Below are 23891 nucleotides of genomic sequence, written 5' to 3'. Positions count from 1 at the left end.
ATCCCTCTACACAGGCACATAATTGCTATCAAACATATTCTAGGCTGTGGCTTGGCGTTCCCCATTATTTCTGTATGCAGTTCCTCCAATTAGCTCCTATGTGAGTTGGGAAACTTACGCCCAGAATATTCAGATGCTGCTCCTCCGTCCACGCTCAGGACTCTGTTCTGGAGGAAAGAGCAGACAGGACTCCTTGCAGCACTAAGATAATCCCTGACATTCCACCAACCACCCATGCTCTTCCATGATCTGTGATTTACTGAGGCTGGTACTTCTTGGTTTCCTTTTCTCAGTGTAGACAGGGTGACATAAGACCCGATCCCCTAAACCCAGCTGCATGGACAGATGTGATGTGCTTTTTTCCCTCACAAGAACTGAGATACGGAGGCCCTGATCTCACCCATGCAATTGAGTGTCATATACTGAGTCACATAAGTCCCCCTAATGGGACAAAATGACTTCAGAGTCATCCTGAGCAAGGCTTAATAGAAGCACTGACATCAGATAACAGTGTGATGGGTGAACGAGCCAAGGGCTGCTCAGCAACGCAAGCATGAAGAGCAGGTGTCCCGCCTCCACCTCGCCCAGCAGGGGTCTGAGCCCTGGACTCCATCCGTCCAGTCCCAGAGGGAAGCACGGCTCTACAGCTGAGATCAATGCTTTAGCTCTCACAGTCTGACCTTACAGCACATTCAAGTCACATCCTTCATCCTCCTTGGTCTCTGCTCTGAGAGCCAACATCTGGGGGGGCCTTGCCCACCTAGGAGGACTGGCCACATCCTACTGGTCCAACCCAGTGTGTTGAGGAGAGCTACTTCTCAGGTTAAAGGCACACAGGCCATATCAGTGGTCATGGTGTAGATGGGGGTCCACTCCCGAGACAGGATGTTCTCGTTGTGATGATACCACTGAATTCTTGAGGCTTTAGTCCAAAGCCAGGCCCTGGAGCTCTCCCTCCCCCTTTCTCCATGGAAGAAGCTCCCCCTGGTTAGGCCCCAGCCTCCCAGGGAGCCTCCAGTTGCACTTCGGTCCTGTGGCCCATTCTTAGACCAAGCACGGATGGAGTTGATTTGATGTGCATAAATGGTCAGTTTCCATCCAAACCGGCACCATTTCCATCATACACAGTTGAGTATTTCTTGAATGACACAATGAATAATGAAAGAAAACTGATAGACATGCTGCCTTCCCAGGAAGCATTGCGTTGAATATTCCTGTTTAACAAAAATAGCTCACAATATAATTGAGCTCATTTTAATTCAAACTAGCTAAACACAAGGGAAAATGATTTCATAGAGTGGGTTCAAAGAAGAGTATTTAGACTATTTTAGATCATACTTCTGAGAGAACGATTCCATTTCTGGTGACTTTTTATATGTATTCACAATCCCTCATGTTCCCCTTTTGTAATTCCAACACTTTAGGCCAAATACATAATGCAAAACAGGAAAAATAAAACTGATCATTTTGATATGTTGGATTTTATTACCTTTTAAAATTGTACAAATAGTGCATGTGCATGAGTTAAAAAAACACAAGGGAAATGTAGGGAGTTAAAAAAGAAAGACAAAAGAAATCCGAGACATGAAACAAAAAAATTCCATTCTGCAAGTCAAAATAAAAAGATATTTTGCATACTAAAAAAAGTGTTATTCCAATATATTAAGAAGTCTTTTGATCAGGAACACAGCACAAGACTTTCTGCAACTATTCATTGACAGATCAGACTCAAGTCTCACTGGATACAGGATGGATCATGACATTATCTTACCAGCCACAGGCAGGTGATTAAATGTATGTGGAGATGGTACCATGTCTGTGAGGTATTACAATCAATAAATTCTTTATTAGCCGTTCAGTAACGTCAGCAGTGGATGTCACCATTTCAACCCTCAATAGGGAGACCCCCAGTTTCAGTCCTTTTTTCCCTCTGGTGACGTTCAGTGAAGGTTTTTCACACTTAGAAAAAGAGAGAACACAGAAATATTTGAGATGCAGTGTAAAAAGGCAAAATGCTACATTTTGCTTTATGCATTTACAACAAAGTCTACATACAAAAGATAGGCTGTGTTACAGACACTTGAAAGACCATGGGTGAGGCCACCCAAGAATTTATTTTAAAGCATTTTAGAAAAGGACGTCCTTATTCACATGCCCATATTTTTGTCCTATGTCTGAACACTGTTGTAGAAAAAGGAGCCGGAGCGTGTTGGGTACCACTGATGCAGGGCGGGGCCTCCGTTTGCTGCGACTCTGGCTGCCTCTGGCTGCCTTTTATTTTTTTTTAATAAAATTCTAAATTTTATTTCATTATTTTTTTAAGTTGAGATGTAATTGACATATAACATTTTATTAGTTTAAGTTATACCACCTAATGATTCTGTATTTGTCTACATTGTGAAACGATCACTGCAGTAAGTCTAGTTGACATCCCTCACTATACATAGTTACGGATTATTTTTTTTTCTTGTGATGGGAACTTTTAAGATCTACTCTCTTTTCCCTTCTGTGGTTAAATAATTAAGCAGGGTTGCTGCTTCTACAATTGACTGTATGTTTATTTGCTCGCATTTCTGAGGTTGAAATGTTTCCTTTGATGATTTGAAGGGACTGAACAATGTGCCCTGACCTGGAGGTACATTGGGCCTGATTGCTGTGACTGGACCACATGTGTCATCTCAGAAGCTCCAGAACCCTCCAGAGACGTCCATCCGGTGCGGGACCAGAACGGATCCTGGTACCACACGGAACGCCTGAGTCCCGGCTCTGCCCCTGCCAACTGTGCGACCTTGGACCAATGGCTCACCCTCAGTCTCACCCGCCTCCGTGTAAGTGGAGACAATGACAGTACCAGCCTCCCAGGACTGCTGCCCTCGCCGCCCTCAGAAGTTAGGGTTTGTAATTAAACAAAGTCTGACACAGAGACATTCTGGCTACATAAACAAAAAGGAACTAAGTCATCCTTATTTAGAAATTTGGGACTCTGAGGTATTTCTCATCCTTCACAAATTTATACCTAGAAAAGGTTAAGAGATTTTACATTATAAAATGGGCCTGACAAATTCATGTACTTAGGAGAAATATAACGTATAATCACACACATATTCTTTGAATTTTACTTTGAATCTACTCAAAGAAAGGCTCCGTATTTAACCACTTCATTATTACAGTTTCATTTTCGAAGACTTACTTAATAAAAGTCTTACTCATAGTTCTAAAAGTGGTTTTTCACTGTCCTGCTTTTCTTCAGCTTCATTTTCAGATCCTAGATGGTAGGGAAGGGGAAGGAGAAAAAGTACTGCATTCGATTACAGTAACAAACGATTTCTTTAAAATTATAATCTACGAGCATAAAATTTTAAATGAGGGATACATATGTTTAAGCCACAAGAGATTCAAGTTAACAAAACTGTAAAATAGTTTTACTTTATATCTTGTAGGAGGGAAACCTTTCAAATAGGACCTATCGCAAGCACTGATCTGTCAAAATGGATTTCACGTATGTTCTAAAAATATTCATATGGACCAAGAACTATTATGCACTGCTCCTCCTCTTCTACTTCTTTGCTGAAAAGCTTACCTGTTTTTCAAGTGCAAGAATCTTTGGGTATTAATAATTTAATCTACATATTTTGAAAAATAGCTGTATTCAGTGAGTGAGAGAGCAGTGAGGGATTCCAATGTACAGGCAAGGCAGATGGTCACCATTGTGCGCTGTTGCCAGCGACCATGGTTACAACCATTCTGGGTCAATGTTGCGTGAGCCTTCTGTTATTCTTGCACGTGACCCAGTCATTCCACTCGGGGATGATATCCTTAGGATATCTCCCTGAGGAAATAACACTTTTTTCCATTATGAAGACTTTCCCTCTAAAAATGAGAAGAAAAATCTAATGTCTGAGAGTAGAAGAAAAGTTAAGTAATTATTATATTTCCATGAAATATCTTCCATCCACTTAAAAACTGTGTTTATACAGTATATAACAACATGGGAAATGCATATGCTATAAAGTAAAGGCAAATATGTAATGAGAAATATAGTGTAAGATCACATTTGATAAAAATTTTAAAAACTTGATATACTTATACAAATCAGTAAGACTAGAAATAAATGACCAGGTGACTTATGTACATTTCTGGATATTCCAAAATTTCTACCATAAACTTAAAGTGACTTTATAATTTTTAAAACAGGGTATAAATAACACAGACAGTACGGCCAACAATTATGTAAATTACACAAAAGTAGAAGGAAACAAACTAAACCGTCAATACTAATGTTGCTGAATAGTTTGAAGGAGCGTTATCTTTCATTTTTGTTCTTTTCACACATTTTTATAACAATTACGCATTCCTCTCATAATCAGGGAAGGGAACTAAAGAGAGGGGTGAGGAGACCAAGGGAACAGGTTAGAATGTTACTTACTCCTGCAAAAGCAGCCAGCCTCACTGTTGCTTTACTCTTATCAGATAATACACTTCAAAAAGGGCAATTTCACCGGAGACAAAGTGGAGGGGTGGGGGGAGAGGGATGAATTGGGAGACTGGGATGGACATACACACACTACTATATATAAAATAGATAACTAACAAGGACCTACTGTATAGCACAGGGAACTCTACTCAATACTCTGTAATGGCCTATATGGGAAAAGAATCTAAAAAAAGAGTGGGTATATGCATATGTATAACTGATTCACTTTGCTGTACACCTGAAACTAACACAACATTGTAAATCAACTATACCCCAATAAAAAGTTTTTTAAAAGGGCACTTTTTTCTTCGAGAACGTCTGCCTGGATTATAGCCAAGAACAAATCTGGTAGAGAAGAATGAATGCCTGAGAATCTTAAGAAAAGTTTTGAGTCCCACACCTCAACCTCATAAATGTCATGTCGTTCAGGTTAAGTTTGTGGTAAAACAAATACATAAAGATATAGTGGTTGGGAGGCTTCACTTCCCAGCTTATTCAACTGCTGGAAATCTTAGAGACCCTGGGGTGGTGTAACTGCCATGTCACTTTGAAAGGAGTCTAAGGAAAGTGGTCACAGTGAGCCTTCCTGTTTCCGGGCTCACTTTCCACCTGTCAGGGTAACGGCACTCAAGCCACAATGAGCTGACGTGGCTTGGAACTATTTGGGAGTCCTAAATAAAGCCAAACTTTAAATTAAAACATAATAATGTACATGCTTTCCATAATTTAAAAGTGAATGCTAGCAAGGCGTTCTGGCTATTGTCGAATAAGGAGTTCAAGAAACCCTCTCCTTGAAAAGCGACTATAAAACTGAACTAGATGAACCAGACAGCAAGTTCAGTGTTGGGGAAATGACCAAAGGCTTACAACTATGTGAGACGTGCTTGAGAAACTGCAGAACTGCGGGAACACCATGTCGCTCTTTCCTTTGGCTGCCCCCATTCTTCCCCCACCTCCCATCGCCCAGCTCCATGGCAGGAAGGTTCTTCCAGAGTATGGCAGGCCGTGAGGACTGGTGGCAAACTTACACAGCTGAAGGAGCTCATTTAATCTGGGGTGAGAAGTGATGCGATGGTGAAATGACAGACTTGGTGGTATGTGAGCACAGAGGTCAGAGCCTCTGCTGGTTTGAGGTGATGGTCACGGCTGCAGCAAGCATATGCTTGGCTGAAGCTGTGCGCATACACAACGGAAACCCAAGAGAACCCACACTACAGCCTAAAAACCATGAGGCTGTGAGCATATGCAGAGGAGGTGTGAAAATATTCAGCAAAAGAAGACTCCAAAAGCTGAAAAAGGCTTTTTGAAGAAGACTCAAAAAGACCTGAAATTTGAATGTGCTATCCAATACATACAAATATCCATTTGGCCGAGGATGAAAGTCTTAATCAAGGTGACTGACCACAAAGGCTGTCTAATCACTGGCTACCACGAAGCTATGCAGACACAGGGGTGACCCCTAGGAAGCCAGGCTTAAAAATAAAAGAATTAAAAACAACAACAACAACTGAAAAGACACATCCACAACCACACACCACAGGGGACATAATTTCACAGACTTAGCCCACACCAGCATGCATGGTGTCAAATTCAAATTTCCATGCCTTACTCAGCCATAAAAAAGGAATGAAATTGGGTCATTTGTAGAGACGTGGATGGATCTAGAGACTGTCATACAGAGTGAAGTAAGTCAGAAAGAGAAAAATAAATATCATGTATTAATGCAGATATGTGGAACCTAGAAAAATGGTAAAGATGAACCGGTTTGCAGGGCAGAAATTGAGACACAGATGTAGAGAACAAATGTATGGACAACAAGGGGGGAAAGTGGTGGGGGGTGGTGGTGGTGGTGTGATGAATTGGGAGATTGGGATTGACAGGTATACACTGATGTGTATAAAATTGATGACTAATAAGGACCTGCTGCTGTACAAAAAAATAAATAAAATAAAATTCAAAAGAAAAAAAAAGATGTTTCAAAAACTCCAGAAAACTTATCTAACGTACAAAAATGGCCCATAATTTATAAAGGTAAACTGGTATTTAAATGTTAAATTCCATTTTATTTTAATGACTTTTATTTATTTATTTATTTAGACCTCAGGCAGTTTATTTTACCAACTAGTTTTTTTTTTCAAATGTACTTATAAAAGTACATTTTGCAGTGTATATATATACACGTGTTTAACACAAATAGACTCATAGTGTGTATACTCTTCTGCAAGTTGCCTTTTTTTACTTAATATATAGTGGACATCTTTCCTTATTAGTTTATAAACCTCAGCCTCCTTTTAACAGCCTCATAGGATTTATAAGGATGTACCATAAGTTATTTAAATGTTTTGCCTCTTTTAGGTGTTCCCAGGCTTGGGTTTCATTTTGCCCTGCTTTACTTTATAAACAATACTGCACTGAACATCCTTGCCCACAGATCCTTGTGCGGTGTGGCCACACCCATTTTAGAAGGCACACACACACACAAAAATTTCAATGCCTTCATCTAGATTTGTTTAGCACAGATGATAGTATGCAATTGAGCTATTCTTCATTTTAAGTCAGTCTTTCCATGATTCAAGAGGTGACAAATTACCTTTTCTCCAGCATCACAACTGGTTCACTTAAATTGTCTGAGCACATAACAACCTCAACCCAATCATCCGAGAAAGGACTCTGCTTCCTCATTCTTTCCATTTAATACACAGGCAAACAGGATATGGCTAAACCAACAAGCAAATCTGTAAAACAAACCACCTTTATATCCTTTAAAAGTACATCCACTAAAATGTGCTAATTTTCCAAAGCTCTGTGATTCTAACATTCAAGCCATTCCTTTACAAGGAAAAATGCTAACATTTAAATTTCTGGTGCCTCCAATTTCTTTCTTTCTCTCTTCATTCATTCCTTCAACAGTTCTAAGTTTACTATGTGCCAGGCACTATACTAGGTGCTAGAGAAGGACAAGAAAGGGCAAGGCAGGCCCCAGACACCTTCTTATTGATAGGGACCAATTAGCACTGTATAAGGGCAAAAAGCTTATAACTTCTGCTGCTAGAAGACTATTTAATATTTGTCCGCTGACCTCCTAAGAAAGCTTTATTTTAAAGTAAAATCTTCTTTCTAGGCACATTAATTCCAATAATAGTTTTCAATCTTAATTCTTTCCTGAATTGAACATTCAGACAATGAAAATATAATACAATAAAGTAAGTCACTTTGAACACTCCTCTGCCCACTACTAATCCGGGCTGTGTCTTATACAACGCAGCCACCCAGTGGAACGCTGACAGGGTTGTTTTTGTTTACCTTCATAATTCAATGAAATGGTAATGCTTCCAACTGCCACTAGGTGGTGGTAAAAGTCAAAGAAGGAAGCCAATGCCTTGCTGGATGAAAAATGCCTGAGGTATTCCTCACGTTATTATCCTGTTGTTCTGAACTTCTAATTACAAAAATACATTGGGGCTGAGAAATTTTATTAGTCTTAGAAAAAAAGTTATACAAAAGCATGAACTGTAATGCAAACTTATTTTTTGAAAGAATGAGTCCTGTGACATACAAAATTCTCAAGGAAAGCATCCTTATAATGAGGTAATGAAAGTTTAATACTTATTCTAGTTTCTGCTGGCTGAGAAATAGCGTTTCTGTTAATTCATATCTTTATTTCATCTGACTCTATGATTTTGTGTTTTATATTGCTTTTAAATCTAACACCAACAGCCCAGAATATCAAGTTACTTCGAGTTCCCCTAATATCCTATGTCCCATTGCTGTGCCTTTGATATTCACGCGGCTCTTTCTGCCTCGAGTCTGGTTTTACTCTAGTGTGTGTGTGTGTGTGTGTGTGTGTGTGTGTGTTTAAAATATTTACTAAATGTAATGTGGGGAATAAAACAATGTCGTCTCTAACCCAAGTTTATATCCCAGTAATAGAAACAGGCCAAGTCACTGCCAAAGACGGTGCAGTCAGCACAGGATGACAGGGCTGTGGGAGAGAGCTTAGAGAACCGAGGCAAAAGACCCCCTACCTAGGACTGCTGGGAGCCAGGGGGAGGGTGGGAGTGGGGAGAAGCCTCTGCACGCGTGAATGGAAACTAGGACTGCAGAGGGTAACACCAAGGATAGAACAAGCAACATGCACAATGGCTTGAGGGTTTTAGTGTTATTTTCGGAAAGCTAAGAACAGCACACGAGGAGCATAAGGAGAAGAGAGCTTGGCTCACTGGGTAAGGGTGGACACAGAGGTGCTTTCTGTCAGGCTAAGGATCCAATGACTTTCTTAATCCTTTGCGCCGCCGAAGGCTTTCAAGCAAGGGAATAACGTGATCAATCTTGCACATTCATTAATACTGAAAGGCTGCATATTAGCTGTGAGCATGGACACTAGCCCTGGAGCTGGGGTTCAAATCCTCCACCTTCTTGCTCTTTGTGTGAGGCTGGACAACCCACCTCACTTCTCTGTGTCTCAACTTGCTCATCTCTAAAACAGGGGTAATGAGACTTCTACCTCACAGAGTGGTTATGAAGAACCTTTGGAACAATGCAATTGTTCTATTTAACATGGCATTCTAGTGGCTGGTTGGGAGAAGGCAGCTGAGGAGGAGGCTGCCGCAGAAATTGAGATGAGAAATGCTGGGGGCATCCCCTGGCGGTCCAGTGGGGAAGACGGGGAAGACTCCACGCTTCCAATGCAGGGGCCGCGAGTTCCAGCCCTGGTCAGGGAGCTAAGATCCCACATGCCGCACGGCGCGGCCAAAAAAAAAAAGAAACGAGAAATGCTGAACTGAGGCTACAGATATGATAAGTGGTGCAATTTAAATGAAAGCAAGGAGGCAGAAACAACGAGGGTCAAAACGGCGTGGTGAACGATGGGCCGGGAGCCACAGGCAAGGGGCAGAGTCCCCAGTGAGGCTCTGGTTTCTGACTTGGGCAACTGGGTAGGCAGTGCTGCCACTCTCAGACATGGGGGATTGTGGAGGAAGGCCAGTTAGGGGGTGACAGATAACAGAGCATAGAGACCCTCCCCCCGGCCACGCATCAGGTCTAGGGCCCTCGACCACGTTTATTTTCACATCTCTGCATCTCATCACGGGTCGCACATCAAGACCACGTCTTAGTCTTAGTTATATCTACAACCTAAATGCTTGGTATGTTAAATGTTTGCTAAGCGTATTGAGAAGTAGAGGGGGTAGTGAGGGGGAGAGGGGGACCAAGTTCTGAATGATGGACAAAGATGCAAATGATAATCAAATTTTTTACCTGCTTCGGATTCAGGAGGAGAATAAAACTGACCATCAGAAAGACCACCAGGTATCAGTGCTGCCCTCTCCGAGGCATCGTGAACTATCAGGAGTCCTGGAAGAGAAGAAATTCAGATACTGGGAATGATGTCAGTGTTCTGGTAGCTTCGTGGCGAGGTTAATCACAATGAAATGGTGTTACTATTACGTTTTTAAAAAAACTCTTAGCAGGAAGGGTACTCTGAAAATCTTTCAACCAAAAACAAAGTGTTATTAATAAACTATGAACCAGTACAATAAGGACAGATTTCAACTAGTTAAAAAAAAATTGCTTCAGGTTACTCATGGGATTCTTTGGCTCTGTATTTATAGCATCTTTCCCTTAGGAAATACCTATTTCCGTATAGAAATCAACAACATCAAAACCAAAGCACAAAGCCAAACAAAAAACCTGGTCATGCTTTACATCTGTGTCTGGTTAGAGAAATGGCAGACGTAAAGCATCAAAGCACTAGCACATGATGAGAGAGGCTGTTGACAATGAGTTCTTCTGGCTGAAGCTGAGTTAACACCAACATAAAGCTAGAGGAAGCACCGGGCCAAATAGCAGGTGCCAGGTATGCATGTAATACATGCTACAGTGAAAATAAATGCTGTTTTCAATTTTTTCATTAATTATATGTTCTGCTTTATTAGTTACTTTGAATTTGGTTTAATCACATAGGCATGCAAGCCTCAGTCACGTTCACAGTTGATAATGCTTTCAATAAAGTTCAGTTTGATGTTTATATACAACTTTTTATTTTTTATTTTTGGCTGCGCCATGCGGCAGGGGGACCTTAGTTCCCCAACCAGGGATCGAACCTGTGCCCCCTGCAGTGGACACACAGAGTGCTAACCACCGGACCGCCAGGGAAGTCCTCTATTTACAACTTTTTAAGAAGTGGCTTCCATTAGCTTTATTTGTCCCCTTTCCACAATACATTCTCATAAAGGAACAGAGGGCACAGACTAGAAGATGGACCTTGGTCTGATTAATGTGTTTTAAAATCTACTCTTGAAATTATAATTCTTTTCTTCTAGATTTCTTCTTTGTATATGAGCTTTTGAAAAATAAAACCACTTGCAAGGTTATTTTCCCTTCTGCTGTATCTTGAGGTTACAATCATGCTTAACTTTCTATAAGACACAAGAATTTTTTTTTTTCCTATTAGGCAGGGCAAATCCAGCCAGATGACTGACAGAGCATAAAAACAGCATGTCTTGAAACTGCCCAGGTCTCTGCATTGAACTTTGATTATATCACCTCTAAGATGGCAGGTGGGATGTGCAGGCTTTCACTAAGGCCATCATGCAGAGAAGAATTCCAGCCCCATAATTCATCCTAAAGCTCAATCAATCATTTGGATTTCCCAGTGAATATCCAGTGATGCTCAAAGCCACACAGGGAGATTATAACAGCTTTCACGGGACTCATGACTACGTAACGCCAGCTCTCACTCTGCTCCTCAGAGGAGGACTGGAAAGCCTGCGATGGGTGAGCATTTCCAGCTGGCTAACTCCCTCCTCTCCATCTCCATCAGCAACCCATCAAACCGTCCCCCTGTAGGCACTCCGCTGTTATTCACGCTGTGGCCCATTCAAAGGCACTAGCTGCGGATGGACAGCGATGGGAGCCTCCGGAAAGTTGAGGACTTCTGTGTAGAATTGCTATCTCGGCACAAAATGCTTCGTGTCCGCCGGCTATTATCCACAGGGAGAAAAGGTCAACCTGTCCGAGGAGAAGGAGGTGTTGGCTGTTGTTGCTGCTGGAATGTCTTTTCCACCAGTGTTCACGCTTCCTTCTGGGGAAGGCTGGCCTAACAGCTGGAGTGAGGAACCACACCCTGTCCCCGTCCTTTCATCCAACCCTTCCCCCGATGTCTCCTGCAGCCCTGCAGGGTGGAGACATGCGATCTGCCTAACTGCACCCGTAGCTCCACGCAAAGCCAGATCTCTGAACCCTCCAACACTGTTGGTGGGAATGAATGTAAATTGTTCCAGCCGCTATGGAGAACAGTATGGAGTACACTTAAAAAACTAAAAATAAAGCTATCACATGATCCAGCAATTCCACTCCTGGGAAAACCGTAATTCGAAAAGATACACATACCCCAATGTTCACTGCAGCACTATTTACAATAGCCAAGACGTGGAATCAACCTAAATGTCCATGGACAGAGGAATGGATAAAGAAAATGTGGTACATATATACAAGGGAATATTACTCAGCCATAAAAAAAGAATGAAATAATGCCATTTGCAGCAACATGGATGGACATAGAGATTATCATACTAAGTGAAGTAAGTCAGACAGAGAAAGACCAATATCGTGATACCACTTATATGTGGAATCTAAAAATGATACAAATAAACTTATTTACAAAAGGGACACAGACTCACAGACTTAGAAAACGAACGTATAGTTACCAAAGGGGAAAGGTAACTATAAATTAGGGATAGGGATATATTAGGGGGAGGGATAAATTAGGAGGTTGGAATTAACATACACACACTACTATATATAAAACAGATAATCAACAAGGACCTACTGTACAGCACAGGGAACTCTACTCAATACTCTGTAATAACCTATCTGGGAAAAGAATCTGGAAAAGAATAGATATATGTATATGTATAACTAAATCACTTTGCTGTACAGCTGAAACTAACACAACACTATAAATCAACTCTATTCCAATATAAATAAAAATTAAAACAAACAAACAAAGACAGACCTCTGCAGCCCCTCCTCCCAGCCTGGCCAGTCTCAGGAGGGGAACTCGGAGAGAAACTTACTGTTTTCTTCTTCTGCCTCTTGAGGTAACACCTTGAAATCCAGGAACCACGTCTCGATCCAGGCAAGGATGAAGGAAATGATGGGCAGCACGTAGCCAAAAGCCCCTTGAGAGAAAAGCTGGAAGAACAGACGTGACCAGGAAAGAGAAACGCAGTTACCATGAGCTCACCCTGGAGAACGCAGCTGTGTCAGTACAGATGGTCATGGCACAGAAAAAGTGGAAAGCCATACCTTTGAGAGGATCACTTTTGCTAGTAAAAAGGCACTGGTCACTGCTGTCGTCAACTGAAAGACACATAATCCAGCAGCGTTCAAATTCGATATTTTACACTCTGAAGGCACCTTCCTCAAGCAAGAGACCCATCTGAGCCAGGAACAGGTAATGCCTGAAAAGGGTCTGTCTCACCCAGCTCCCTCCCATGTCACTCTATCCCCTAAACCAGACGGGGGCAAAGTGGGCTTCCACGTGGCACACGAGCCCTGACTGGCAGCTTGAGGTTTCCCTTCACCCACATGCTGCGTGTTGGGAAACTCTGTTTCGTCCACTAGAGGGTACAACATGCAAAGATGCTATCGGCATAGGAGAAAGGACCAGTGATTTAGAGGCAAGGCTCCTCCAGGGCTTGGGAAGCCCTGAGACAATCCCACAGCACCTGGGCTTTGTCTCTCCATCCTTCAACTGATATTTGTAGCAATATGAAACCTGACCAAAGTGAGTGCCAACAGCAGCCTTGACTGACAAAACGGAGATTGGAGGTTGGGGAACATCAGGCATCATGCTTAGTGTTGACAAAGTTGTAGTTAGTTTTGTCAGCAAAACAAAACATACACACACACACACACACCAGCCAGACACACACATACACACACACACAACACGGGAGGGGAGGCATCTTACATTCTGATACTAATTAACTTTACAGGCTGACACTAAGTGCTCTTCAGGTACCAGCTGACTCCTTCCAGCTGCCTGGCCCCCACTCTGTAAATGTTTTTAAAAACGAGAATCAAAAACAATAAAATGGATGTGCTAAATCTGACCTGTCCCTTTGATCATTTCAAAGAAGAGGTTGAAGAAACTCTCTTAAAACTCTCATTGCACGTCAACCACTTTCCTGAAACAAACACTGAGACAGATGGTCTGACAAATACCAGTGCACATCATGGAGACTGTAATAGAACGGCCCAAATTGGGGCTGCTGCAGACAGTGGGTAAGTGATAACCATCACAGCCGTTTGGTATCGGCAACGGCGTACTCAGTAAAGGGAGTCAAGTCCGGCTGAAACTGTCAGCCCTCATCCATGAACCGTGAACTTGGGACTCAACGGATGGTCTGACAGCAGCCCTGGGATTCTGTAGATGCTCAGAAGAGATGGCCCAGGCAGACGCAGCCCCTGGGGGACTCCCCCTTAGGACAGCGCACAACCCCATGCCCAGCTGGACAAGCCCGTGCCGGTCCCACACAGACTGAGGTCTCACCTTCCAGAAGCAGGACGGCAGGTTGGTCCTGCCCACGTCTCTCCAGTCTGAGGACTTCAACACCCCCCCATATACCTGCCTCGTTAGAGCTCTCAACAAGGTGACTGCTTAGAAGTCCATGGAAACAGGGAAAATAATTCAGGCAGAATTGCTTGTAATTCTTCTCTCAATCAATAAATATTTATTGAGGGTGAAGAGCTTGTGCCAAAGCTCTGGGCTGGAGGCCAGGAAACAGAGGTGAGTTAAAAACTGCCACTGTCTTCGAGAAGCCCGAAGGCAACCATAAAAAGGGAACTTTCCCCTTTAAGACTGGAGCGAGGGGGATAACACAGTGAGGAAGTCAGTGATCAAAATAAGCAGAGAGCAAGTCCTGAAAAATCACCAGGCAGCTTCAACCCGAGAGGAAATTGTCCAAATCGCTTCGTGACAGAGGGACGGAACTCATCTCTCATTTGCATAATGAGGTGGAGGGTGGGCTGATGCTTGGACCACAATCACGGGTCGGCCCTAGATCCCTCACTTGTCTCAGTCTCCATAGCGACAAAGCTAGTTACTCATTACCTTTGGAAAGAAGCCCCGGAGAGTGAAACCTACTGAGGTGTGGAGGACGGGGACTCAGGAAAAGCAAGTGGAATTCAACCCAGATGGAATCCACATCTGCCCGCAGCTCAGCCCTCTTGTGAGCAGGGCCCGGCCACCAAAATCGGAGGGGAGGAACCACTCACCAGGCATACTCACCGCTATAGCCCACCAATGGCGCAGCCTGCACACGGCATATGCAAGTATTAACACTTTAAATCGAAAAACTGCCAAAAGCTGTATTAAAAAGACAAGACAAGATAAGTTTTAAGGAATATACACAAAGGTAAAGTCAAGGGGTTTTAGGAAGAACCCACCAAAGTGTCTTCATTATTCTGATTTAGCTGAAAACTGTCCCAGATGGGTACTGGTCTACAGACCAGCGTTTGGGATCCTCTGCTCTAGAATTTATGGAATACTGCCCAAAGAGGGATTCAAATTAACTTCCCATTATCAACAAAAGAATATATAGTTAGATGTTTATTTTTCCTTTCTATTTGAGTCCATATATATTGTGATATCCTTTTAAGGTTGGAGAAAATGCTTTGAAGGTTTCCACTCTGGTACCTTTTCACTCCAAGTACAAGTACTGACTTTTTGGAAGATACCAGATTCTTAGTGAAGTCCCCTGCAAAGCTCTGAGTTACTGGGGTGTTGGGAGAGTTTTGCTATCCCAGGACCTGCCCTCTGATTTTTCAGGGTGGTTCAGGGACTTTCGTGAAACCTTTTATATGCATTATTATCCCATGTAATCCCCCAGCCCAGCAATCCCATCAGTCAACTGTCATTAAGATGGATAGAAAAATTGTCCAAGGCCACACAACTCTTAGTGAGGATGCCACGATTTGAACCCAGGTAGCTTGACTCCGAAGACCAGGCTCTTATCCACTATGCCTTAGCTGTTTCAGTAATTCTACTAAGGAGTAAACACGGAATAAAACTTTACTAATTTTACTTGGAAAACATACTTATTCTGAGTAGGGAGAAGTCAGGTGGCTCTGGAGCAATGCCTCAGGGTAGGGGGTCTGCCCAAAGTTCCTCACTAATCACAACTGCTGAAAGGCTGGAGGCTGACAACGTCTTTGCTGCCACTGGCTGGGTGACCTCACTGAAGATCCTTTCACGTAAATGAAGTTTGCAGTTGTTTTTGTTTTAATTTCCTGCTTTCATTAAAAACGTGTTTTCTAATAATCTGCTAACCGTTTAGTTTCTCTATGTATCCTACCCCTATCTTTGCATTCCGGACTTGGCAAAAGTATAAGTCTTTATTCCTCTATCTCAAAGTCTCCCAGATCCCAAGGTTTCCTGGAGGCTGTGTACATTTCCAGGGCCAGGCATGACAGTCTTTCCAAGCTGAGCTAATAGGTCCCACCTATTTGTCCAGTATCATTAACTCCCTAAGCAGAGTTCAGACAATCCTTGGAGATCTGGCCAGTGGATTAACTTGGCTTCCCGGTAAGTCCTGGCTCAGACTATGTTAAGATAAATTCAACGGGGAAATAAAAGGAAAAAGAGAAGTCAATTTTGTTATTCCATGTCAATAGTTTTACAGGAAAAAATTATCAAGAGATTTGGGATCTCATATGCTCTGCCACCAAGTTCAGTGACCTGGGGTAGGTCAAGACACTGAACCATGAGACTCAATTTCTTCATCTGGAAAAGGAGATTAAATTATATCAGTGGTTTTCCAAATATTCTGTAGCAGCCAAACACTTTTTCAAAACAATCTTATTGGAACCCTAACATACCGTACAGATGAAAATGGAATTACTCAGATTGCAAGGGGGTGACGACATAAACCCTGATCTCTATTTACTGGGAACCCCATCTCTTTCCTCATACATACTTCTGCAGTGAGTGTGGGAAAAACAAAACAAAACAAGACTTTTTAGAGTAGTATGAAAACCACCAGAAAATATAATCAGTAATACTCTTCATCCAAAACTAATGATGGTAATAACCGTGATTGCAGGTGAGTCTCTGAGCTCCTAGGACATACCTATCATTGGGCTTAAGTGTTTTCCAGGTATTATTTCATTTACTTTTCAGAACAATGATGATCTCATTTCACATATGAGGAAACTGAAGTTTAGACCTAATATATTCAAAGATATACAATGAGTGATAGTGTTGTGAATCAAACCCAGGATTTTCTGACTTCAAGGGTCTTATCCATTTTGCACACAGCTTCTAAAGATAGTGAGTAAAGCAGTTAAAATGAATTTAGGGGGGATTCTTTATGAATTTTAATTGCCTATGTCGAGTCTAACACAATGTTAGAATCTGACTGACTTACACTATCACCTATAAAGAGATACTGTGAGATGTATTAAACCCAGCCAAAGTCACAGTGTGTCCTGGAAAGATATTGCCTCATCTACAGATAACTGCATCTATATAATTCTACAACTGACTAGTGTTGCCCAAGATTATCAATATATCACTTTTCTCAAAAACTCCTATTATGGAAAAATGAAACAGAATTATTTTTAAAAATATACACAGAAATCTATCTCAAGACAGAAAAGGAATGGCATTTTCACTATGCTGTTATGTAAACAGGTGCATTTTCCTTTCAGTGATTAGGGTCTGTCAGTGGCTTCTATCTCAGCCATTTTAAAGAATAAAGGAAAATCAGAATGGCTTCTTCTGCTATGCTCCCTTATTCCTCATTAATCTTTTTTTTTCCTCAAGATGACCAGGCAATTTCTTAGAAAGAGAGAGAGAGAGATTGCACCGAATGGTCCAAGAATAAGGAAAAAGGAAAGGTAACGTTTAAAAGAGGAAAAAAGAATGGCACAGAATCTGAGGTCTACTGACAGGAAATTTGCCTTTTGGTTAGTTTCATCATGTCCAAAATGAAACCTACAACAGAGAATACTTACAAATATATCAAAATAAGAAGAGTAGTAGTCATACTGCACCACCTCTTTCTCTAACGTGTTCTCAATACCTCCATTCACCTGGGAAGGAGAGGAAGAAGTAAAAATGAGGAGAGTTATGCGTGAAAATAATACAAGAGAACAGACAAGTAAGGTTTTGCATACACTTTTCTGCCTTCTCCTAACCCAGAAATGTTAAAATATGGAAGAAAAGAATGCTCATAATTCAAATAGAAAAATGTTGAAGAGCATTTCCCACTTGAATTCTGAATTCATTTGTTCAACAAATATAAATATATAATGACAAACAATGCCTTTGTTTGTAGTTCATATTTTGGTAAACTGAAATGTTAAATGTGAAAACTAATTTTTTTCTCTTGTAAGATAGTCTTCAATCACACAAACATATATTTTTATTATTATTATTTTTTAACATCTTTATTGGAGTATAATTGCTTTACAATGGTGTGTTAGTTTCTGCTTTATAACAAAGTGAATCAGCTATACATATACATATATCCCCATATCTCCTCCCTCTTGCGTCTCCCTCCCACCCTCCCTATCCCACCCCTCTAGGTGGTCACAAAGCACCAAGCTGATCTCCCTGTGCTATGCGGCTGCTTCCCACTAGCTATCTATTTTACATTTGGTAGTGTATATATGTCCATGCCACTCTCTCACTTCTTCCCAGCTTACCCTTCCCCCTCTCCGTGTCCTCAAGTCCATTCTCTACGTCTGTGTCTTTACTCCTGTCCTGCCCCTAGGTTCTTCAGAACCATTTTTTTCTTCCTTTTTTTAGATTCCATATATATGTGTTAGCACATGGTATTTGTTTTTCTCTTTCTGACTTACTTCATTCTGTATGACAGACTCTAGGTCCATCCACCTCATTACAAATAACTCAATTTCGTTTCTTTTTATGGCTGAGTAATATTCCATTGTATATACAAACATATTTTTAAAGAAGACAATTAACATTTATCCAGGGCTCCCCTCACTTTATGACCACTGCACTATTTTAAGTCTTGGAAGGTCAAGTGGTCCCCTGATCTCTTAGCACACATCCATGAAGACAGTTATCATGACACAGGATAGAAGTGTAAAAAATCTCCTGATTGCTCCTATTTGCTCCTAGCACTTTAAAATTCTGCACTCTTATCAACTTATATGTATATATATATTTTAACTTGAATAGATAACAAAATAAGGACCAGATTAGACCTATGTGAGAAAGTTATAGTAGATGATGAAAATTAAACCTAATACGATAAATTTTCTGTCCTCTCCCAATTTTCCTATCAAGATGAATTTTAAATGATCAAGTTCAAAATTCTGCATATCGAACTATATAGAATACTAATCAAGGAAGGGAACGTATGCGTGGTAGCGAATGTAGCTTTCTAAGCAGACCCTCTATAAGGCGAGGGCCCGTGGATTAACTGATAATAGTGAACATGATGTACAACAGTAAATTCATGGTTCCAATCTGGAGCACAGACATTGTTGGTCCTGGCAAACCAGTGCAGCTGGTCTGAGAAGGACAAATTAGAGGGCAATTAACCCAAGACCTGGGTAAAAGAAAAAAGGGGAAAAAAATCAATAAGGAATACCTTTGCAAGGTTTGCTAATTGGTCAAATTAGAATAAAAGTTGCCATAAGGAAAGGATTCTCTTGGCTTAGATACCTTTTCAAGTACAGTTGACCCTTAAGCAACAGGGGTTTGGACTGCACGGGTCCACTTACACGTGGATATTTTGCAATAGTAAATACTACAGTACTACATGGTCCATGGTTGGTTGAATCCGTGGATGCGGAGGAACCTCGGATACGGAGGGCTGGCTACAGATTATACAAAGATTACTGTCCCCCTCCCCCACATGCTGGGGTCAAGGGTCAACTGTACGTGTTATGAAAATGGAGTATACCATAAACACTATTCTGTACTTTAAATCCCTTAAGGAGGCTTAGACTTCTGTGTAATTTACGCAGGTTGCCTACAGACCTGCCTGACTATAGATAGACCTTTACAAATGAATAGAATTGAAAACCTGGGAGCAAGGAGAATTAAAAGCCAACCAATCATCTAGTCTCACTGCTGTGTCTCTTCAGAATAAGGAAACTTACCAATATCCAACATATTTTTTAAAAAGATTATTCCAAGTAGCCTACGGCAAAGAGGAGTTCTCTACCACATAGAAGTTACCCCTCCTGGCTCAGAGAACAGGAATTAAAGCTGCTGATAACAGTTCAATAACTAGCCAGTAGAAAAGGGTTCTCTTCGGTATCCATATACTTTAAGAGACCCTGATTTCATGTTGCCTTTAAATATAGAAATCTAAAATCTACATTTCTAGCCCATCTTGTACTATAAATTATTTCAAAATCTTGGTCGTCTCTAGCACAAGATGTCCCAGATTCATCTTTAGTTTCACATGGAACCCCTTCCCAATCAGAGCTCTGCCAGAGCTGGTACTGTTATTCTAGTCTCCATCCTTAGAAATCTTAGAGTCATCTTTGGATACTGGGGGTGATAAAATCAGCCTATCAACAAATCGTCTGATATTTCTTCCTTTAGTATGTCTCTCAAGTTAGCTGCTCCTTTTCTACTCCTACCACCTTCCATGGGGCTCCTTCAGCAGTTTCTGAGTTAATGTTCTTACTGTCAATCTGCCCGGAATTTATCCTAATCTGCAAACCACTGCCATGATCTTGATCCATTCACCAAATATCTGTTGAGCACCTAGTGAATGCCAAGGACTGTTCTAAACACAGGAAATACTCCAGTAAACAAAACAATATCTCTGCCTTTATGGAGCTTCCATACTAGCAAGTGGAGATAGAGACACATAAGAAAATCAGTGTTACACAGAGGACAGAAGCAGGACAGTGTGATGGAATAACAGTTGACTCCTTTGGGTTGGGTGGTCATGGAAGTTTTCTCTTGGTGACATTTAAACTGATACCAGCATGCTAAGTTGAAATCTACATCAAGGTAAAGGAAATTAACCATTTCATATAGAAGGAACTAGTATTAAGGTCTAAGACAGAAGAGAGCTTGTTCCATTCTGAGAACAGAAGTCTGGCTGATCTGGGTGGGCCAGGAACAGAGGGTGGGAAAGAAAGTCTGGGTTGGCTTCTGGGGGGCTTTGCAAGCCAAGTTTCAGCATTTGGACTTTACGCTAAGTGCTCTGGTTAAGTCCACGAAGGGTTTTAAACAGAAAGTAACATCTGATTTATGTTTTTGCTTTTAATAGTCACTCTGGATTCTATCAGGAGAATGGATTTTGGGAGGGCAAGCGTGCAAGCAGGCAAACTGGTCAGGCACAGACAGGGTGCAGTAGTTTGGATGAGTAATAATGTTGGCTTGGTCGAGGGTGGCAATGGTAGAAATGGAGAGAAGGGATCACATTGTGAGTATATTTTGCAGGCAGATTTGAGAGGACTTAATTTTAGATTGGACAGGGGGCATGAGAAATATAAAACAAACAAGCAAATCAATCAAGGATGAGTCTTCACCTTTGGCCTGAGCATCAGGGTATTTTTTTACTGATGAAGAAGTGGGTGTGTGTATGTGTCGTCGGGGAGCAATGTCAAGTTAAGCGTCCAAATCGACATAGCAGGTAGGTCGTGATGTAATGTGGAATGTGAGTCAGTGACCTCTGGAACATCTCAAAACCGTGTTTTCCAATCTGCTCTAGAACCTATCTCAGCTCACAACTGAGGTAAGTCCAACACTTCCATGTAGCTCTTTAAGAATTTCAATTGTTCAGAACCAGGTTACCTAGGCAATTTCATTTCCTACAGGCACCTTATTTCTAGCCAGGCTAATATTTTCTCTGCACCTGCCCTTGTCCCCTCCAAAACTCACACACACACACACACACACACACACACACACACACACACACAGACACACACACACACATAAGCACAACACTCTTGCCTCAGTGCTTCTGTTCACCTCCATCTCGAAACCCTCTCCCTATTGGTTCCACCATCCAATCCTAGATCACCCTTCTATCCCCAATTCCACTCTTCAGATAATTCCAACCCAATGAACTCTCCCAGTGGGTTTTTGTTATCATGGGTCATCACAGTTTAACTATAGAACATAATGACAGTGGGGTAATAAAATCAGAATCAGAATCAGTAGGATAATAAATACCTGAAACATAAGTGTAACAATAGAGATTAATAACCAACTTGTTTTTTCTCTTTCTGGGTAGAATTTATTTAGCTAATAGTAAATTACATAATCTATAGTTATATAGAGCTTCATAACTGCCAAGGGGCTGTGGAATGTATCTTTTTATTTGCTCCTCACAAGAATTGACAAGGAAGGCAAGACAGGTATTAGCTCAGTTAACTGACTGAGAAACCAAGGCTCAGAGAACTTAACATGGCTTGCCTGAGGCCACAGGCTCAGAGTTGGCCGTGACAGCTCTGGGACAAATTAGAAGCATTCTGACACTTCCTGGTATACCAGTTAGAAAATAAGAAGACAGGCAATAAGCACTGATAAAGGTCTTTCTTGAACCATAATCTCAACCAAAGTGTCAAAAGCTGAGAAAGAAAAACAACTTCCCTTCTCCTGCCATTTTGACCCCTGTCCCTGTCAGTCTAAAGAGCCTGGGGTAGAGGAGTTTGGAGAGGAAACAGAGTCTTCAGGCAAATCAAACTGATGGTGAACTCTAGATCCAGTTTGGGAAACCAGTCTACTCAAGGGTGGGTGTACCAGCAGGTCCTACACAGAACCAGAACCATCCCTTCAACTGGCCCACAGAAATCAGCTGGCCCAAGGTCTTCCAGCAGGAAAATGAACCAAGGTGCTCTTAGGCTGCTCCAGCTCGCCCAGGCCCTGCACACCAGGCTGGGTTGGTGCCAGTCAGCTCCCTGGAGCCAGGAGGAAAAGTGGCTAAGTTGGAAGTCATATATGAAGGCGAAATATTTTGGTTATTGTTATGATTGCATAGAACAGCTGGGTCCCCACACTCTTTTGAAGGCCTAAGCTCCCTTTATGCTATTTCTTTCCTCTTTTAAAGATCAACAGTAGGAGGCAATATAAGATATCTGTTACACCTCCTCTGCTAAACTTTAAAGCTCATGTAGCTTTTTGTGGAGCTTGCAACACCTGAATCAGAAGCCTATGTCTTGGCACTCAGTAAACGTACAGGCATGTGAAAATAACAGTGGATCCGAGTGATTAGAGATTTACAGAGACAGACAACAAAAGAAAAGGGATGGTACAGTGTGTAATGAAAAACCCGGGTCAGGACTGACAATTCAAAACAAATAGAACTAGAAAGTTAAATGTTTTCTTTTTTTTTAAAATAGCCTTGCGGGCTTCCCTGGTGGCGCAGTGGTTGAGAATCTGCCTGCTAATGCAGGAGACACGGGTTCGAGCCCTGGTCTGGGAAGATCCCACATGCCACGGAGCAGCTGGGCCCGTGAGCCACAGCTGCTGAGCCTGCGCGTCTGGAGCCTGTGCCCCGCAGCGGGAGGGGCCGCGATGGTGAGAGGCCCGCGCACCGCGATGAAGAGCGGTCCCCGCACCGTGATGAGGAGTGGCCCCCACTTGCCGCAACTAGAGAAAGCCCTCGCACGAACCGAAGACCCAGCACAGCCAGAAATAAAAAATAAATAAATAAATAAAATAAATAAATTAAAAAAAAAATTGTATAAAATAGCCTTGCTAAGAAAGTCATGATATACTATCTTAAAGATCATATACTCTTTTTACAAATGGGGAAACTGGTAGTCAGTGGGAAAGTGAGGATAGAAACAAATTTCTTAATTGCTAGGCCTGGTGATTTTTCATTTATAAAATGTTGCATATGGATGGAAACAGATCCCTTATGATGAACGAAACAGGGTGCATCCCACTTACTTCACTTCCATTTCAATTTCCTTGAAGCAGTAAGAAAGGAGGGAAGTGAGCAGTGTAATCCTCACTTGACCCACCACGGCCCCATCCCATAGCTTCCCTAACTTAAGTGCACACTCAGTGGTCATATTAGTGGCAAACCAATGAATGCCTTGATTTTGTGCTGTCACTGCAATAATTTTAAGTGTGCTTCCTTAAGACTGCTGCTAAACTTTCCTGTTAAAAGATGCATTTCTTTTTCATCTCTCATGCCACAGCTGCTGGTTTTGAAAATATATTACTCCTTTAAAATATATCAATTTAAATATATTCTTTAATGGGTACACATGGAACACATGGTTAAAAGAGACACTTTAAATTACTGTTGTCATATCACTGGCTTTTTTGGTTTGAAACAAAACTAAGGCATACCCACAATGTAAGATTAACAGAAGGAAAAATCTATAAACAGAAACTTAACAGTAGATTCGTGCTGCATATGACCTTGATTCTGGGAAAAATCTATCTTCTTTTGTT

The 23891-nt window shown here is 41.6% G+C and overlaps 1 protein-coding gene across 3 annotated transcripts in view; it reads right to left on the bottom strand.

Annotated features, from left to right (window-relative positions):
• Positions 1 to 1598: 1598 nt before the first annotated feature.
• Positions 1599 to 23891, bottom strand: part of STARD3NL (STARD3 N-terminal like) — a 49818-nt gene continuing 27525 nt past the window's right edge. For 2 of the 3 annotated variants that reach the window (XM_057550289.1, XM_057550290.1), the window contains exons 3-9: positions 17495 to 17572; positions 14769 to 14846; positions 12782 to 12835; positions 12550 to 12667; positions 9731 to 9826; positions 3191 to 3265; positions 1599 to 1959 (exon numbers count right to left, since the gene is read on the bottom strand). In XM_057550289.1, the coding sequence (XP_057406272.1) occupies positions 3207 to 3265; positions 9731 to 9826; positions 12550 to 12667; positions 12782 to 12835; positions 14769 to 14846; positions 17495 to 17572 (483 nt within the window). In that variant the 3' untranslated portion in view covers positions 1599 to 1959; positions 3191 to 3206. The remainder of the gene's footprint in view (positions 1960 to 3190; positions 3266 to 9730; positions 9827 to 12549; positions 12668 to 12781; positions 12836 to 14768; positions 14847 to 17494; positions 17573 to 23891) is intronic. The other variant, XM_007187753.2, reaches the window with a different exon arrangement.

Source organism: Balaenoptera acutorostrata, chromosome 7 (assembly GCF_949987535.1).
Source record: "Balaenoptera acutorostrata chromosome 7, mBalAcu1.1, whole genome shotgun sequence".
In the NCBI taxonomy this organism is placed as follows: Eukaryota; Metazoa; Chordata; class Mammalia; order Artiodactyla; family Balaenopteridae; genus Balaenoptera; species Balaenoptera acutorostrata.
The sequence above is the reverse complement of the archived record's forward strand: the minus strand, read 5'-3'. Positions and strand labels throughout refer to the sequence as shown.